A 19,526-nucleotide genomic window follows, 5' to 3' on the forward strand; every position below is an offset into this window, starting at 1 on the left:
TAACAGCTATCACATGCTTTTATTACGTGTCTGCTACTGTGTCAAGGGCTTTCACGTATTTTTACACAGTACAGTTTAATTCTTACAACGACCCTGAGGTAAGTACGAATACTGTGCCCACCTTTAGGTGTGGAAACGGAGGCAGAGTGATTAGGCAATTCCTAGGCTCCTAGAGCTAGAATAGGAACAGCCAGGATTCAAACCTCAGGCGGCCTGGCTCTAAAGCTTGCACTTTGAACCCTATGCAATGTTGCCTTCCTTGCGTTCCGTTACATGAACAAAACAAATTAGATAATATAATAGGGGAACAGATGAAAAAGATGTCTTTACAAAAGCAACACAAAATTTTAAAGAAATGAGGCATAAAGCTAACAAAAGGTATACAAGACCGAGCTCCTTACTTTGGAGGAGATGCTGGTTTCCTCCCAGCAGGCTTAATGCTTCTGACGACGATAGTGAACTTGGGACTTCAGCAGGTGGATCGGACTGCAGCTGTAGCAGCAAAGCACCTCCTGGATTTCAAACAATAAGCACTGGCCAGATCTAAAAATTTACTTATCAAGTTCTTTCCTGAGGCCAGGCTTTTCGGGACAACTGCAGACAGCGGTGTGTTTTTCTGGATCAGCACTTGGGGCTTTCCCTCTTTCCAGACGGTGAGGTGTGGAGTCTAGTCTCCACGCAGCACAGTCTGGATGTCATGTGCAACTCCAGGGCCAGTATGTCCGTTTGGAATCTCCACCTGCCCCAAGTGCCAAAGATCCCTCCAATGCTTGACCTCCATCACTACACAAAAATATTTTTTAGCACCCTGGAGAAGGTCTTACTCACATTCTGAGTAGTGGCCAAAGGTTTCGGCCAAGTTTTCCAAATTTCAGTTTGGCTAGCTGCTTACAGAGGTTTGAAGGGGTTGTTTTCCAACATATGCAGGTTAAGAATTTGTGCTTGAGACAGTTTACAGGATGGCCCCACAAATACCTCTGATATCCTTCATCCCTAATGGGAGCTCTCAGAGCTATCTGCTGTCTCATTACAGTCTGTAGTGTTTTTACTATCATCACAGAACCAAAGGGGTCTTACTGTCAGGCTCTCAGAGTGAGAAACAGCAAAAGAATGAAGAGCTGCTTGTGAGATTCCCTTCAGGGCATAGAAATATCCCAGGGAGATCTTAGGGGCTATGCCCAAGGTTGACCGCCCCTCTGTGTCCTCAGAAGCTAGTCTATGGTCCAGCTCTGGCCCCTATTCTGCCCTTTTAGCTGAATAGTAAGCTCTACTGGGTCTCTATTCTCTTCTGATTGTCCTACCTCTAGCCATCACACCTACAGTCCTCTGCTCTACCTACTGAGCCACAGAAGGGCTCTCTGATTGTCCTAATTCTAAATCTTCTTTTAGTGTTTTACAATACTTGTATTTTTACTCATACTTCCCTAACTGGAGAAATTGTTATAGGGTACTTTTAAAAATAGATTTTCAAAACTAGACTAGGTAATGTTTGTAGAATTATTTACATTTCAAAGGGTTTTTAAAGTTTATTTATTTATTTTGAGAGAGAGAGAATGAGTGGGAGGGGCAGAGAGAGAGAGAGGGAGAGAGAGAATCCCAAGCAGGCTCTGTATCATCAGTGCAGAGGTGGGACTGGATCTCACGAACCTTGAGATCATGACCTGAGCCACAAAATCAAGAGTCGGACGCTTAACCAACTGAGTCACCCAGGTGACTTTTATAATGTATAAGTATTGTACAGTTGACTGGTTCTTAATTTTTATCTATTAAAAAATTTTTTTTAATGTTTATTCATTTTTGAAAGACAGAGAGCACAAGCAGGGGTGGGGCAGAGAAAAGGGGGGACATAGAGTCTGAAGCCGGCTCCAGGCTCCAAGCTGTCAGCGCAGAGCCCAAAGCGGGGCTTGAACCCACGAACCGTGAGATCATGACCTGAGCCGAAGTCAGACGCTTAACCGACTGAGCCACCCAGGTGCCCCAGACTGGTTCTTAATCATTGTCCATCTATATTATAGATCATACTTCTTTATTCTGTCCCCTAAATTCTGAGACTATTCTCAGACTAACTCCAGCAAAAATGCTTTGATCAAGTTAAGTTACAACCATGATAGTATCAAAACACATGTAAAAACAGCATTTACTTTTCAGTATTCTTGGGGTTGCTTAGGTAGCTTTCATCTACTAGAATCCCTAGATTCTAAATTCTTCCATTTCTCAGAGTCCTCAAACTTTAATCTCCGAGAGCTTCTGAGAATGGACATGGGAACCATTGTTAACTTCCTGTAGTACTATTTTGAACTGAACGTTTGTTACCCCGCCCCCTGCCCCCAGATTCATATGTTGAAGCCCTAACTCCCAGTGTGGTTGTGTTTGGGGATGGGGCCTCTAAGGAAGTAATTAAGGTTAAGTGAGGATATAAGGGTAGGACCCTAATCCAATAGGATTAGTGTCCTTACAAGCAGAGACAGAGACACCAGAGATGTGCTCTCTCCCTCCCTACCCACGCACGAGTGTGTGCACGCACGCACACACACACACGAAAGGCCACGTGAAGATACAAAAAGATGATGGTCATCTACAAGCCAGGAACAGAACCCTCACAAGAAACCAAATTTGCTGGCTTCCAGAACTGTGAGAAAATAAATTTCTGTTTAAACCACCTAGTCTATGATATTTTGTTGTAGCAGCCTGAGGAAACTAAGTACCCATAGAGCTTCAGAGGGGTTGAAGCTGGGACCCAAGGATAGAATTGTGTTCCAATGAAACTGTTTAAAATGTAACCCTCTATGTAGTTCATGCATTTAGAAAGATTACTCTGAGAAGGGCTGCAAAGCCTTCACCAGACTGCTAATGAAGTCCATGGCATAAAAAAAGATTAAGAATCTCTTCACCTCCTTTTGGCAGACATAAAATAAATACATGTGGTGTCAGAGTGACCTGCCTCTCTAATTGTTTTTAGCCATAAATTTAACTCAGGCCTAATATAATCTTGTCTATAATCTTTTTTTTTTTTTTTTTTTTTTTACTTAAGTAGGCTTCATGCCCAGTATGGAGCCCAATGCAGGGCTTGAACTTACAACCCTGAGATCAAGACCTGAACTGAAATCGAGAGCTGGACACTTAACCGACTGAGCCACCCAGGTGCCCCACTAGTCTATAACCTTTAACTATATTCAACTCTGTACATCAATATAGATATGGATTAGGAAGAATACTATATAGAATTTTCTAAAGTATTTTGTTCTGACAGACACATATATTGAGTGTGAGCCCCTATGTACCATTGTGTATAACTGTATATAAATGCATAGCCCACATAGTAAGTATTACAAATGATAGTGAATGTTATAATGGTAAATTCAACAGGGCAACTAAAATATTATCAATACTATTTTAAAGCTGAACTGTAAGAGTCCTTCCAGTAAAGCAGAGCTGCTGATGCCTGAAATGGAAGAGCTCACACATTTGCTGGCAGTGCTCTGGGAAGAAGGTTAATAAGCCAATTTTAATGAATGGACTAAGAAAGTCAGTCAACAAGTATTTCTTCTGCGGTAGGCACCAGCCAGTGTAAACAAGGAGTCAGTGGTTTATAAATAGGTCTAAAAATCCTAAATATGGTACCTGGGAGGGAGAATGACAGTAATAACATAATCTCCAGAGCTGAGACATCTCACAACTCCAGCAACATCCAATCCTATTGACAAAAATCCAGTGCTTTTGGAAGAATTCAGCAAGCAGGGGCCAGACTTTCATAGACACCTAAAAAAAATTGGTATGAAAATAAATTTTTTTCAGGGCTTTCCTTTGTATTATATTTGTACACAATTATATTTATATACTCATATATTTATGATTTATATAATTACATGTTGAAAGAAGTCGCATAAAAAGAGGCGATATATAAATAATACTATCAACCTTTGAGAGAGAGAGACAGACAGACAGACAGAGCGTGAGCAGAGGAGGGGCAGAGAGAGAGAGGGAGAATCAGAATCTAAAGCAGGCTCCAGGCGCTGAGCTGTCAGCACAGAGCCCGACGTGGGGCTCGAACTCACAGACCATGAGATCATGACTTGAGCCAAAGTTGGACGCTTAACTGACCAAGCCACCCAGGCGCCCCTCTCTGAAGCTATTTAATAGTTGTCTGCATGTAGCATGCATTGTGTAACTATTGCTATCACTAAAAGAAGATTTAGAATTAGGTTCTTTAAATCACCAAATTACAAGTGGTTTGCATATTTATTTCTATTAAGCACACTGTTTGGTCAGATTTCTGTGTATGTTATATAGTCTAGCACTACAGTTTCAATGGACATTTAACGGAATAATTATACTGAAATTGGTGCTAATAGGTGTATAAAGTGATGAGGGAGAAAGGAGTATTTCACTGAACTAGATGCATCCACTTAGGGTGTTAACAAGGATAGATGTAAAGAGATGAATGTCATATTTTTCTTAGGGGATAAGTAGCGATAGAGGTGAGAAACAGGGACTGTTCCTGGAAGATATACCTAAACATTTCCTTGTGCCCATGTCTGGTGCTGCTGAATTGGCCCTTTGACAGGTACTTACCTATGTTTGGACCTGTTTGCAAGAAATGTAGGTAGCCACCCACGGGTGTCAAACCCAGCAGAGGGAGAGATATGTGTAAAGGGACTGAGTGATATGGTTTGTTATAGAAAGTCAAGTAACCGGAATGCAAGAGCGTTCTAAGGGGTAGTGGGGACAGGCCCGAATGTACGCGGGTTGGACAGATAGGCAGAGTCCAGCTCGTAAGAAAATGCGAATGCCAGTTTAAAGAGCCTGAAATTTGTTCAATACTCAGTGGTATGCACTCGAACTGCAAAAGGTGACTGAGGTCAGCCTCTGTGACCTTCTCAGGGAAAAATCAAGAATAGGAAGAGCCGAAAATCAGGCTAAGCAGAGGCATGCAAGCAATATTTTTAAATAATCAGATACGATAGAAACATATATTAAGGTGACTTAAGGGTCTTCCTCACGTCTGTGTGGAAATCAGTAAACCTTCCTTTTTATAATTACAACAAATTATACCTTGTGACACATAAGTATTGGAACTGCTTGCAAGCACATATACCTGTTGCCCCTTTTGAATATATAATAATTTTCTGTATATAATTTGCATACATAATATATAACAAGCTTCCAAGCAGGTCTTCAGAGCAATTGGGAAGAATGTTTCCTGGGCTCCAGTCCTCAGTAACACCATGAATAAAGCATTTGCTAACCTAATTTGAGGTTGGTTTTCTACTCAGTCTACAGGGGGTAGCCAAGAAAAAGTGGAAGTGGACAGCTACTTTTTAAAAGTCAAAATTTCTCTGGAGTTTTCTAACACAGATAGTAAGACTTTACCTGCCACGTTCATCTTCGTAAATCCAGCCCACAACAGAGTTCCAGATACATAATAGTATTTGCTGAACAAACGAATAAGCTTGAAGGGGCCTCTGTCGGGTAATCACACAAGATTTAAAAGCAATTAGGATTATTTTCAATCTTTGTGAGGCAATTTGACGATACACACCAAGACTCTTATAAATATCCCTACCGTTTAAACCAGTAAGTCTATTCATGGGGCTCTATTCTAAAGTAATAATCCTAAATGAAGACAAGCTTTATGCATTGTGTGTTACAGTAAGGCTTTTAATAGAGAAAAAAATGGAAACAATCAGGCTAACAGTTAGGAAACAAGTTATTGTGTACATTCTTTTTGTGGGGGGTGTTTAACAAGCTGTCATTAAAATTATGATTATAAAGACACTATAATGCCAGAGGATAATATTTATATAATTATGTTAAGTTTAAACCCCCCCCCCCACCAAGATGCACAGTTGAAGATAGACCAAGATTATAAATTATGGGAAGTGTGGCAGGTGGGGGAGAAATGTCTATCAGTTAAGTTTGTCTGGAGGTGGTAAACACTTTTTCTTTCTTTTTTCTCTATCCTTCTGTGTTTATTTTCCTTATTTCTCACGATTACTTCATTTATTCAGCAAATATTTATTGAGAGCCAGGCACTGCTCTAGGAACTGGGGAAAACAGCACCGAATAAAACACAAATCCTTTCCACATGGAATTTACATTTTAGCTGGACGAGGCAGAGAATTAACAAGAACAACCTATTAAGTGGCATATTAAATGATGAGTGCTTGGCGAAAAATAAGGCGAAGAAAGAGAACAAAACTGATACTGCATTTACTTTTTGACCTGAGGAGGAAGAAACTCATCCAGGTGGAAGGACAAAGAGCGGAATTCAGAAATTGCCCACCGGTGCCTGGGTGGCTCAGTGGGTTAAGCATCCGACTTAGGCTCAGGTCATCATCTCTGTGCTGACAGCTCCGGAGCCTAGAGCCTGTTTCAGGTTCTGTGTCTCCCTCTCTCTCTGCCCCACCCCTGCTTGCTCTCTTTCTCTGTCTCTCAGAAATGAATAAACGTTTAAAAAGAATTGAAAATATTGCCCAGCCGGTAACAAACTGAAGGTACTGTGATACAACACCCCGGCAGGTGCCGCAGCTGGCTCCTGTGGCCAAGTGTTGAAGTCGGGTGCGGAAAGGCCGGACCAAATGGGTCACGTGACTCGAGGGGGCGGGAGGAGGAGGACTGAGAAAACAGCGAATTTGCCTCCTCACTTTCTCTTCAGAAAGGCGGGCGGAGCCGAAAACCAAACAAACTTCTGCTGTGCGATTAGGGGCGGGACAGACGGGGGCGGACTGAGCTTCCTGCGCCGAGGCTCTCACCGAATTGGTTTTTCGGTTGTTGGTCACTGTGGCAGAGCGGTCTGCGGTCGGGCTGAGACGTGGGGAGCAATGGCGACCTTTGTGAGCGAGCTGGAGGCGGCCAAGAAGAACTTGAGCGAGGCCCTAGGGGACAACGTGAAACAGTAAGAGCTGTCCTGGCGCAGCCTCCGGGTCTCCGCGCCGCTCCTCCTCAGGCTTCGGGCTGCCGACCCACCCTGGAGACGCCTCCCGCCGCTCCGAGGCCTGTGTCGCCTCGCGTCGCGGGTGGCGGGGCCTCTGGGTTTCTCGGCCGGCTCCGGGTGCGGAACCCGGACTCGCTCAGCTGGACTGGCCGGCCTCCCTGGCTCCCTCGGGACTCGGGCGGGCGCATTCGCCCGGGGCTCTCTGCTCTGGGTGGGGCGGGAGAGGCGCGTTCCACGCCTAAGGGCCTACCGAACGGTTGCAGGCCCCTCTCAGTTCGGTTCGCGTGAGGCCTGCCCCGGGCCGAGTGACCCGGAGCCCGACGCGCCCCGGCTGGAGTGGGCACCGCGCGCGCGGCGGCCGGACCCTGGAGGGCTTCCTGGAGGCGGAAGTTTATTGAGGTCGGGTGATGCGTAGACACTGCGTTTAAGAAAGAGCATTGAGAGTAGTTTCGGAAGGTGGATAGACCCTACGTTTAAGATAAGTCACCGAACATCGCTGCAGTTATAGTGACGATCGCGGTAGTGGACATTAATTGAACACCTTTTAAGCACTCTCAAGGTACCATTTCATCTAAGCCTCACAACAGAGATGTGAGGTAGATACAATTATTATTCCCATTTGATAGATGAGACGACTGAGATCTAGAGAGGTTACGTAACTCTTCAAAAGTCACTAGACCCCTAGTGTCTTGATTCCTGGCTCTGATACCCTACAAGGGGTTCCAAAGGAACAAGCGCCCAGCCAGACCTAGGTTATAGCAGGGGACCGAGTAAACAATCAGAGGTCAGATGCTGAATGGCGGGATGTAAAATCAATAATTCAGCCAAGGCTGAAGCCAGATAATATATTTCTGACACACAAGAACGAGTTGGAAAATTTCAGAACATTAATCATTATTATAATTTTATTTTCCAAAGATATAAGTAGCAAATTTTAAATGTTTAGAATTCTAATGCCTATGTGGTTGCTGCTAGATGACTTCTGTGATATTCCACACATTTGCTTACTCGGTAGATGCTCACTTAAATATCATGTTGCTGGCGGGGCAAGGTTTCTTCTCATCTTTTTCTTTATATTCTTTAGTATGACTAGATTGAAGTTACTTGGATGTCATACGTGATTTTTGTGGAGTTTTTCCTTCTTGTGAAATTTTGGGGTAGTGGAGTTGACATTCTGCTTTTTATCCTAGCAAGATATGCAGAATTCCCATGTAAGACTTCTTGAAACACTCATGGCCTAAACAGAATAACTAAAAACAAAATATAATTCTTAAAGTTTGTTTTATGAACGTCAATAAATCAAATTTCTACAAATGCTAGAATTAAAATTATTGTTTTGGCATAATTATTTAATTTTTTGTGAACATTGATTGACTCCCAAAGATAAAATGTTCTACCTAAAAATATGTTTAAAAAAATTTTTTTTTAATTTTAATTTATTTTTGTGAGAGAGAGAGAGAGCGAGCGAGCGAGTGAACAGGAGAGGGGCAGAGAGAGAGAGGTAGACACAGAATCTGAAACAGGCAGGCTCCAGGCTCTGAGCTGTCAGCACAGAGCCCAATGCAGGGCTCAAACTCTCGAACCATGAGATCATGACCTGAGCTGAAGTCGGACACTTGACTGACTGAGCCACCCAGGCGCCCCTACCTAAAATTATGTTTTAATAGTCATGTTTGCTGTCAGTCTATTTCTTTGCTTATTTAATTAATTGGAAATTATTAGTTACTTTAATAGGCAAAATTAACAGTTTTCACCATTAATTACCACAGTTTGTTACTTTTGTAATACTGACGGCTAAAATTTACATTTTTAAGCACAGTTGACGTTTACTCTGTTACGTCTAGGATGCTCACGAATATCTGAAAGTGAGTGTTTCCGTACTATAATAAATCTGAAAGACCTGGCTTGTGTGTATAATTTACTGATTAGATGTGATGGTGACTTCTATGATCCCACACTTACCACACAGGTTTGCCAGAAATTTGAAGTTAGTATTCCCTATTTGTCCTATAAAGGCCAATGCTGGCTCTCAGATGTCGGTCAAATACAGATGGTAAAGCTAAATTTGACGTATCTGTAGCGTAAATCTCCACTAACAATGTAATCAAAATATGCTTTTGTGCCATGAGTAGTCAGTGGTACAGTGTTGTTTTGCATTTGTTTTTCCATTCTTTCATTGTCTTTTTCTCCTGCTCCTTAAAAAGTGCCTCTTGGTTTAATACTCTGTAATGTTGCCATCCAGTAATTTCTCATATTTCTTCATGAGTAGTATGCTTTGGTTTATATATAACCTGACCATTTAAACATGGTCCTTGGTGGTAGGTAAAACAGAGAAAGTGTATAAGGACCCCAGATAAGCGTTGTGTTCAATTTATCTAGGGACCGAATGTCTCTTATGTTAGGTTGCATGCCCACACCAGCTTCTAGAAAAGACATGGCCTTTGCTAGCTAATTTCCTTTGTATAGTACCCAAGAGAGTGTCTGGTTTAAATAGGTGTTGAATTTTTTGGTGACTTGATCATATGTTCTTTAGTTTACTGCAGGTGTCCCCAGTGCTTGCTAGTCTGACCCACTTAAACTTGTCACCCATCATCCTCACCTTCATAGAGGTTAACTAACTTTGTTTTCAGTTCTGTTGAGGGAAGCAGTCATTTGTCCATGGTTATATGGCAAGTTAACATAGGCACCAGGATTGGGGAGCAGGTCTTCTGAATCTTGGAAGGGGTACGGCTGGAAAGTTTGCCATTAGAGGAGATAGGTAGCATCGTGTTGGTAGAACTTCCTGGTAGAGTCTTGTTTTACTTCTGGAATAAGTTCACCCTCAAAATGTGGATATATTTGCACCTTTCTTATAAAATAGTGGCCCAGGGCTTTTAAATAATGAAGCTGTCTCATGTCACTGCCCTCTTTTGTTGGATAGAATGGGACGGGAAAATACTTTTTTTTTCCTGTGGAGCTTTATTTCATTTCATAATGGTTCCTGCGTCCTTAAAAAAAAAAACAAAAAACCAAAACATTTAAGTGTCCATTGTTGGGAAGTTATTATTGACTAACGAGTGTGTGAATATCAGGTGAAAAGTCATGCCAAGCTCTAAAACTAAACATATTTTGCTATTGAGTGAAATGGGTCTTGGGCAACGTTGACCCCGTTAAAGCTATAGGTTTTCTCCTGGGGGAAAAAAAAATGCGTGTGAACCCAAAGCTTTGCTTGCAGTGATGTGCACACATAGCCAGTTACATACAGAGTTACATACTAAGGTGAATTGAAGCTAATCTGTGTACAGGAGAGGACCTGCGAGGATATAAGGCAGTGAGAGCATCAGACCGTCTTCTTTAGAAATCTTTTTTCTTTTTTTTCCTCTGTTAGGAACTCAAATTAGCATTAGAAAGTAGCTAAGTGTGAATTGAAACTGATTGTAAGACGTGTCCTGAGTAATTTTTAATTGTTTCATGAACAAAGAGCAGCTTCTTTCAGCACTGAATCAAGGGCTGTGGATGTGAAAAGTCATATTTTACTCCTATCTCTAATACTGTTGTTAAGGTATAAAGGGATCAAATCATTGTGTTTTTTCCTGCCAGGTAACTAGTGATTTTTATGATTAGTGGTTGGTTTTCACTTTACAAACCACTAAGTTTCTCATATCCACGGTATTTTCATTGTGGTGAGGTGTTTTAGAAACTCATTACTTCAGCCAGTTAGATTAAAACTTGAGATCATCTGAAAGGAAAGAGGGGCGCCTGGGTGGCGCAGTCGGTTAAGCGTCCGACTTCAGCCAGGTCACGATCTCGCGGTCCGTGAGTTCGAGCCCCGCGTCGGGCTCTGGGCTGATGGCTCAGAGCCTGGAGCCTGTTTCCGATTCTGTGTCTCCCTCTCTCTCTGCCCCTCCCCCATTCATGCTCTGTCTCTCTCTGTCCCAAAAATAAATAAACGTTGAAAAAAAAAATTAAAAAAAAAAAAAATGAAAGGAAAGAGGTTACCAGGATCAGTCTTAATGACCACTTCCCAACCCATAAAACACATATACTTCTTAAAATATAAATCTTTTTTTTTTTTATTGGGGTATGATTGACATATAACATTATATTGGTTTCAGGTATACAACAGTTATTCAATACATGTATATATTGCAAAATGATCACCACAGTAAGTCTAGTTAACATCTGTCACGACATATAAAAATTCTTGTGAGAACTTTTTTATTTATGAGAACTTTTAAGATCTACTCTTAGCAACTTTCAAATATACAATACAGTATTATTAACTGTAGTTAATAATTGGAAAATTAGTGTATTTGAAATTAATATTTAAAAGTTAATACTTTTAATAATAATGCTTTTATTTTTTTTTTAATTTTTTTTTTTTTTTAACGTTTATTTATCTTTGAGACAGAGAGACAGAGCATGAATGGGGGAGGGTCAGAGAGAGAGGGAGACACAGAATCCGAAGCAGGCTCCAGGCTCTGAGCTGTCAGCACAGAGCCCGACGCGGGGCTCGAACTCACGGACCGTGAGATCATGACCTGAGCCGAAGTCAGCCGCTTAACCGACTGAGCCACCCAGGCGCCCCAATAATAATACTTTTAAAATATAAATATTAAATGTAAGATTCTGGAGGATAGGTCTTTTAGAAAGGCAGCAGTGAGGAAGGAAGGGTACAGCTGTGGTTTTGGCTAAAGGACTTGTGAATCCAATTATGTGACAACCTGTCAGTCCCTTTTGGGGAAAAACTTTTCTTCCTTTTTCTTCTGTTGATACTCTTTTTTTTTTTCTTTTTTCTTATTAAGTAGGTTCCACACCCAACGTGGGCCTTGAACGCGCGGCCCTGTGAGATCAAGAGTCACAGGCTCTACGAACTGAGCCAGGCAGGCGCCCCCTTCTGTCAGTATTCTGATTCCTAGGTGTATTAGTTTTCAAGGGCCATGGTAACAAAATACGACAGATGGGGTGGATTAAACAATAGAAATTTGTTTTCTCATAGTTCTGGACGCTGGAAGTCTGACATCAAGGAAGTCTGACAACACCCTTCAGCAGGGTTGTTTTTTCTGAGGCCTCTGCCTTTGGCTTATAGATAGCTACTGTCTGGTCTGTGTGTGTGTGTCACAGTCCTAATGTCTTCTTACTAAGGACACCCATCACATTGGTTTAGGGCCCACCCTAAAGAGGTCATTTTAATTTAATCAACTCTTTAACGTCCTGGGTGCTGGGGGTCAAGGGCTTCAACATATAAATTTGGGGGGAGATGCACAACTCTGCCCATATGGTGGGGAATGCAAAATTTCCTTCCCTGGGTTTTGGAGCAGGTAAGGTAAACTTGGGAAAGAAGCAAAATCCTTGGTTCTTAATACTGCTTCTGTCTCTGCAGATACTGGGCTAACTTAAAGTTGTGGTTCAAGCAGAAGATCAGCAAAGAAGAGTTTGACCTTGAAGCTCATAGACTTCTCACGCAGGATAATGGTAAAATAATTATCTGGGGAGTTATTTTACTATTTTGAAGTTTTCCCAGATTTGCAATAAATTGCAAATAAATAACTGCAATAATAAATTGCAGTGAATTTTGCAGTAAGTCTTTTCACTTAAAAAAATAAAATGGGGTTTTTAATGGTGTGTAAGATTATTTTAATAATATGGATATTTCAAATAAAGTGTAAAGAATGGCAGGGTAGGGGATATCCAGAGTCAAATAATGGTTTCCTTATGTTGTAAATATTTTGTATTTGACTTGTGACAATCTTCCCTTTTTCAGTCCATTCTCACAACGATTTCCTCCTGGCCATTCTTACGCGTTGTCAGATTTTGGTGTCTACCCCAGGTAAGGGAGCGGAAGTATGTCCAGGGATGTCAGTCAACAGAGCCATCAGAGCCCTTGGCTTTAGCTGCCGTTAACAGACACGTCTGTTGTGTGCAAACGACATGTTCTTTGAAGTGCTCACAAGAAAAAATTTATCATGTAGGTGCAGATTGTTTTGTAGAACCTGGGTAAAGCAGGTGATTTCCCTGTGCTTACGTTGACTTTTGGTCTTTACTGTCCACTCAGCTGGATTTTAGATTACTTAAATGACAGACAAGTGAGGAAGTGGGTGGGCAGTCAGGGTGAAGAAACTTGAGGGCAGCTGGTATTAGACGAGGGTTTCCATAGATGCAGGGAAGGTGAGTTAGGGTTAGGTGGAGGGGAAACCACAACATGTGGTGAGAACCTGGGCTTTCAGTTGTATTCTCAAGTAAGATACCAGCACCTGGAAGGTTAGAGCTTCAGCATGTTGGGGAGGTAGGTAGAAGCTAAATCTGTCACTTCAACCTAATTAGGTATAGGTAGAAACAATGACCCCCTTTATCCCAAATTGTTTGGAGTTTAAGTGGTACAAGGTACTTCTTTCATCCATCTTATTTTAATCAAGTAGTCAAAAATAAATGATTAAATACATTAAACAATTTGCCTCACAATAAAACTTATCCTGAACTGTTGTTAAAAACTTAGATTTGTAGGTACCGCCTACTGTAGATTAAGTTGAATTTTTTGTTGTTGTTTTTAAAGGGCCTGTGGTGATTGTGTTGATCATTGATTAAAAATCTTTCTTTGTTTTCTTTCTTTCCTTTTCTTTCTTTCTTTCTTTCTTTCTTTCTTTCTTTCTTTCTTTCTTTCTTTCCTTCCTTCCTTCCTTCCTTCCTTCCTTCCTTCTTTCTTTCTTTCTTTCTTTCTTTCTTTCTTTCTTTCTTTCTTTCTTTTAAATTCAAGTTAGTTAGCATACAGTGTAGTCTTGGCTTCAGGAGTAGAACCCAGTGATTAATCTCTTAACATATGACACCCAGTGCTCATCCCAAAAAGTGCCCTCCTTAATGCCCATCCCCCCACCTAACCCATCCCCCCACCCACCTCCCCTCCAGCAAACCTCAGTTTGTTCTCTGTATTTAAAATATATTTTCTCTGTATTTATGGTTTGCCTCCCTCTCTGTTTTGCTTTTTCTTTCATTTTGTTTTCTCTGAAGTTGGTTTGCTAATCTATAAAGAGGCTAATACCTACCCTGAAGAGTTGCTGTGAGGATTAAAAAGAATGCAAAGTGTCTGTTACACAGCGGTCACTCGATCAATAATACTATTAAAAATCATCTTTCCCACCTAGCTTAGGAAAACAGAAAACCCACCCGCAAGTACTAAGAACTACATTTCTATATTTTACTTTTAATACAAATCATCTCTTTGTTGCCAGCAACTGTTAATTTCATTTTGAGGAAATACATTTTGGGGGTTTGATAGAGAAATAACCCAGCCAGTGGATGGAAGTGTTGGATCCACCCCTAAACCTGTCCGCCGCTGGAAAGCTGTCCTGGTTGTCAGTCAGGCCTGACTCACCAAGCTTTGCTTCCTTGCCTGGAGTGTGTTGGCCACACATCGGTGGCATCACCTAGCATCCGGGCCATCCAGCAGCGGTGGGTTTCTTTGGGAATCTTCTAAGATTGGCTGACCTCATCAGTGAGACCTGGATGTACCAGAGACATTTAAAGCGGTGGAGAGAAGAGCTTGACTTCCCTAACAGGTTGTTTTTTTTGTTTTTTTTTTTGTTTTTTTGTAATTCCAGTGTAGTTAACATACAGAGTTTAGTTTCAGGGGTACAATATAGCGATTCAGCAATTCTCTACATGACTCAGTGCTCATCATGGTAAGTGTCCAAACAGCCCTTTTTTAACTGATGAACTTGGAGTATTTTTTTTTTTTCAAAGCTTTAAAAACTCATTCTTCAAAAAAACATCAAAACGGAAATAATGTTTTTGCTAAGATGATGTTTTTTTTTTTTTCATATAAAAATTTTGGGGTGTAGTTTTTTCAAGTGTACTGTAATGAGCTTGAATTGCTTTGATTGTTTTTCTTTAATACTATATATAAATGTGCTCATGGTTAGAAATAATACAGAAGGTCTTATAATGAAAAGCTTCTTCCCACTTCTAGACTTTTCTCAAAGACAACTACTTTGTTTTTTGTTCTTCTGGTAGGACTTTGATAGCTCCTCATTGGAGCTTAAATCTCTTTCTGGGTTTACTGGTTTTAGACATCTGGCTTATGCTTTATGAGATTTCCTCAGTTCTTTCAGCCTTTCTGCCCAATGCATTCTTTAATTCAGCAATTTTTATAATACCTTCTTTTTGTTTTATGGACACACGTCTTTTCAGACTTCTCTGAATATACCAGTTAGAAAGTATTTTTGAAGTCCATGTTGCTTGAATTATTTAAAAAAAAATTTGTTTTAATGTTTATTTATTTTTGAGAGAGACAGAGACAGAACACGAGTAGGTGAGGGGCAGAGAGAGGGGAGACACAGAATCCGAAGCAGGCTCCAGGCTCCGAGCTGTCAGCACAGAGTGCGATGCAGGGCTCGAACTCACAAGCTGTGAGATCATGACCTGAGCCGAAGTCGGACGCTCAACCGACTGAGCCACCTAGGTGCCCCTGAATTATTTAATCTAGGACTTCTATTTTCTGTTTGTTTATCTGGGTCTTTCTTATTCTGTTATAGATTGTCATCAAATGTCGGGTGATTCACATTTAAGAATGAAGTATACAGTTGTGTGGGGGTTTTGCTGTAGAGTGAGCTGACAGGAGGCCAGCTAAACTGGGGCTCCTCATGCCAGCATGCAGAGAGCTGTGCTCTAGGGTGTCAACATCCATATCAACCACCTTAGTAAATCCCAGAAATTTGGTCCAGTTTAACTAGAGGAGAGTTCTCCACTCTCTTGTCCTCCATACCCCCCAACAGCATCCCCCTGCCATTGTAAATACTGTGCTATGTATGAGAGAGAGCAGGGCTGGCTCCGGGGCCTGTGAACTGCCTGTGAACTCAGAAGGGCCCCACGCTTGGCTTAGTGCTCAACTGTGGTTGCCTTGAAATTCTAAATGTTTGAATAACGGACCCTGCATTTTTGTTTTGTGCTGAGCCCACTGCTAGTGGTGAGGGGGAAGGGGTTTGTGTAGACGACTTTCGAATGTAGACCTCCCATTGATCTTGTTTTTGGCTTCACTGACCCCTCCCTGGTTTCCACTGTACTCACCTTCTCCAAATCCAGATTCTTTGTGGATTTCTGCTCTGCAGGTTAACTTGTTTCCACCTCATTTCCAAACCTTGCCTAGCCTAGGTTATGGCTTCTGTGTGTCTCCATGTGAGTGAACACCTTTTTAGCCCATTGTTGAAATTTGTTGACATCTCATCTTGTTTCAATTTCCTTTCTATCTCAGTTGCGGATGTGTGCTGTTTACTTTCTGCTATTACCTTTTTTTAGTAGGGTCTAGAAATAGAGGTGAGATACATTCATGTGCTCAGTTCACCATCTTGAACTAGAAAATTTTGTCCTACTTTGGTAATACTACTTATAATGCTACTAATAAAGCAAACAAAACACCCAATAAACATTAATTTAAAATATGAAAAACAAATTTGCCTTCCTAAAGGAATAATTTTGGTTACAGCTAGAAAAAAATGTGATTTGAGAGAATTCATAATTTTGCTTGGAGAAATAGAGAAGATCTGAATTTAAGCATTGATTATTTTCATTACTTGAGCATTCCATACTTTTTTAGCCTATAATGAAACCAAACACAACAGTTGACAACTGTCTCTGTTTTCTCTTATGGTTATTTTTCTGTCTTACAGAGGGTGCTGGATCTTTACCCTGGACGGGGGGTTCTGCAGCTAAACCTGGAAAACCAAAGGGAAAGAAAAAGCTTTCTTCTGTTCGTCAGAAATTTGACGTAGGTTGTTCTCCAGCAGATCTTGGTAACAACTGATTTAAGTGCTGGTGTGATGGAACAGGCTTTAGTTTTTAAATAAATCTTAAAATACTGGTAGTAGAGTTGAAAAAAAGGAGGGCATGATTTGGGGAAGAAAGGTGTTATTATATTTGAGGTTGACAAGAGTTTCAAAGAGTGTGAGTCCCAGGTGTCTGAATTTTTATAATTCTAGTTTGTTACTGCATAAATATTAATATGTTTTCATTAGAACCTAACGATTTTTTAATGACTCAAAAAGTATGCCTGTATTATTTCTCCTCTTAAATCTTTTTCGGGAATGTTTCTTACATTGAAGACTTCTGTTCCACAGCTCCAGGAGGCCTGTAGGTCTTTGGCAGGATCCTGGCGATGCCCAGCTAGGCCCTGAGCCTTTCGGAATCAGCAGAGAAGTCATGAAGGCATTTGGCTATAAAATTTGCAAACATTTTAGGATAAATTGTTTTTTCCTTTTGTATTTGGGGAACAATTTCCCAAAAGTCTTCCTTTTATAGGTTTGACTGGGTGTTGATAGCTTTATTGATTAACATCAACAAACATTCATTTGTACCTTTGCTCTGTGTTTTCTATCGATACTATTCAATATGGAGGGCATCGGTACCTCTAGAGAGGCATACCTTAGTTTAGAAAGGGATATTTGATAAAAAATACAGTTTTATACTTGGACAATGGAGAAAACAACCAATGTTTCTTTTATAATACAAACTTCAAACAGGGACAAGCCATTTTCGCTATTAAATCTTATATGTTGAGCTTAAGCAGGAGCTACCACTGATGATGGAGAATACAGATGGGCTGTCAGAGTCTACCAGAGGAGGCAGAGGTTTTAGGAGTGGAAAAAGTTTGAGAAAAACTATTTTAAATAATTCGAATGACTATGTCTTAGCAAGATTCTGTGTTGAGAATTGTAAGTAGAAGATGATAGCAAGATAGTTTATACTATCTGGCATTCTCTTGGAATGTCTGTTATTAGGTCTGTTATGTTGGTTAGCTACGCTTATTTTTAGAGCTTAAACTAAGTATTACTATATATTTCTACTTTCAGAACCCGCTTACTTACAAGTATACTGAGAATGCTCTGAGTTGTTTGAAAATAGTTTTATATCTTCTCCTTTCCCCTAATTGTTATTTTTAGCACAGAGCCGTATATTCTGTGATCACCAAGGTATCAGTTGAATAGAATAAACTGCTGGGCATACTACCATTATTCCCCTTAATTCATGTCTTCATTATTGCTATGTAATGGGTGTGAATCTGTGATTATTTGTGCATGAGTGACTTCTTTTTTTTTAAATCCTGTAGTATTGTTTTGGTGGCATTAATTTGTGGGAGCCCAAGTCCAATATATCGTGTCTTCTTACTTGCCACTGTGATGAATCATTTTGAAAAGTTTTCTTGCCCATAGCATAGATTCCAGCCTCAAAATCCCCTCTCGGGAGCCCAGCAGTTTGTGGCAAAGGATCCCCAAGATGATGATGAGTTGAAACTTTGTTCCCACACAATGATGCTTCCCACCCGGGGTCAGCTTGAAGGGAGAATGATTGTGACAGCTTACGAGCACGGGTTGGACAACGTCACGGAGGAGGCCGTCTCAGCTGTTGTCTACGCGGTGGAGGTTGGTTTGCTGGTGGCAGAAACAGTTTTGCAGGTTGAATGTAACGAGCTTGTGTGTGTTGTTGAAAGTTGGTACTGCAAGAAAAGAATCAAAATGTTACCGATGTCAGAATTGTCGTCATTGAAATTGTTTTCTTTTTTTTCCCTCTTTTTCTTTTTTTCGCTCTTTTTTTTTTTTTTTTTTTTCAAGTAGGCTTCATGCCCACGTGGAGCCCAATGCAGGGCTTGAACTCATGATCCTGAGATCAAGACCTGAGCTGAGATCAAGAGTCGGACCCTTAACCGACTGAATCACCCAGGCACCCCGGAATTGTGTTCTTTTGAGGGGAGAAACACCTCATAGTCCATGCAGTTGCCTTCAGTTAGCAGACTAAGCTTTTCAGAGAGGCTACTTATGGCCTACCACTTTGGCGTGTTTTGGTGTTTAATTTGTTAACACCGGCACAGTTTTTAAGGAAAAAAATTGAGATTGAGAATCCTAACGATGAAAATCACTGTCTTTTGTTGTGTCCCAGCATTTAAGGAGCATTAGACTTGGTGTCTAAACAGTAGGATCCTTCTCTCAGCCCACTCATTTATCCATTCACTTTATTCATTTAGTTATTTGCCAAAATACGCATTGGGTTCTATAGTGCACGGATATGTCGGGTAATACTGGGTAATCCTTTCAGTACTTGGGGCCTCCCGTTTCCTCACATGTACCTCAAAGATTATAATCGCTATCTCATGAAGTTACACACATTTAATAAATTCAGTGTGTGGAAATTACAAATTGTATCATGAAGGCCTGGATACGAGATTATCTTACTGGTATAGTTGAAACAGGTGATCCTGCCTCACCTGTTATTAATGGCAGGCTGGGATCAGCTCTTTTTATTTTCACAGGCACTTTCTATCCCTTATGTACTCGGCTCTCGTAAAGAAGTATCGAATACCTAATTTTTGGCTTATTTCCTATATATCTATTGTGTATGTGACTTTTGAGAGAGCCATGGTTCCTTTATGGCAGGATTCTAGTAGATTGGGCATTGTAGCCAATAAATCTGACATCTTGGAACTTTTTGTCCTATTTTAAACCAGGTTTCAGGGTAGTTTGCCTCCTTTTAGAAATTTTATGTATTTATTTTTGTACTTTTATTTAAAACCGTCTGAAAATCTCTTTTGAGAGAGGAGTCAATTTAGAAGCCATAAATAACTTTAATACAT

General features: G+C 40.8%; 1 protein-coding gene and 1 long non-coding RNA gene across 5 annotated transcripts in view; one reads left to right on the forward strand and one right to left on the reverse strand.

The window, feature by feature from the left end:
- LOC112863146 (uncharacterized) lies at positions 1-7,327 on the reverse strand. Of its 3 annotated transcripts, none has more exons than XR_015246087.1 (4): positions 7,185-7,327; positions 6,215-6,875; positions 5,371-5,462; positions 1-3,759 (listed from the first exon to the last, which is right to left on the reverse strand). It is a non-coding gene; the product is annotated as an uncharacterized LOC112863146 (long non-coding RNA). The 3 variants fall into 3 exon arrangements; XR_015246086.1 differs by lacking the exon at positions 7,185-7,327 and adding an exon at positions 6,967-7,175; XR_015246088.1 differs by lacking the exon at positions 7,185-7,327 and having other exon boundaries at positions 6,753-6,867.
- Positions 6,774-19,526, forward strand: part of TADA1 (transcriptional adaptor 1) — a 26,891-nt gene continuing 14,138 nt past the window's right edge. For both annotated transcript variants that reach the window (XM_086693990.1, XM_025926257.2), the window contains exons 1-5: positions 6,774-6,895; positions 12,297-12,388; positions 12,678-12,743; positions 16,573-16,670; positions 18,112-18,321. In XM_086693990.1, coding sequence (XP_086550116.1) covers positions 6,822-6,895; positions 12,297-12,388; positions 12,678-12,743; positions 16,573-16,670; positions 18,112-18,321 — 540 coding nt within the window. In that variant the 5' untranslated portion in view covers positions 6,774-6,821. The remainder of the gene's footprint in view (positions 6,896-12,296; positions 12,389-12,677; positions 12,744-16,572; positions 16,671-18,111; positions 18,322-19,526) is intronic.

Source organism: Puma concolor, chromosome E4, assembly GCF_028749965.1.
Source record: "Puma concolor isolate L17-30 chromosome E4, mPumCon1.1.hap2, whole genome shotgun sequence".
In the NCBI taxonomy this organism is placed as follows: domain Eukaryota; kingdom Metazoa; phylum Chordata; class Mammalia; order Carnivora; family Felidae; genus Puma; species Puma concolor.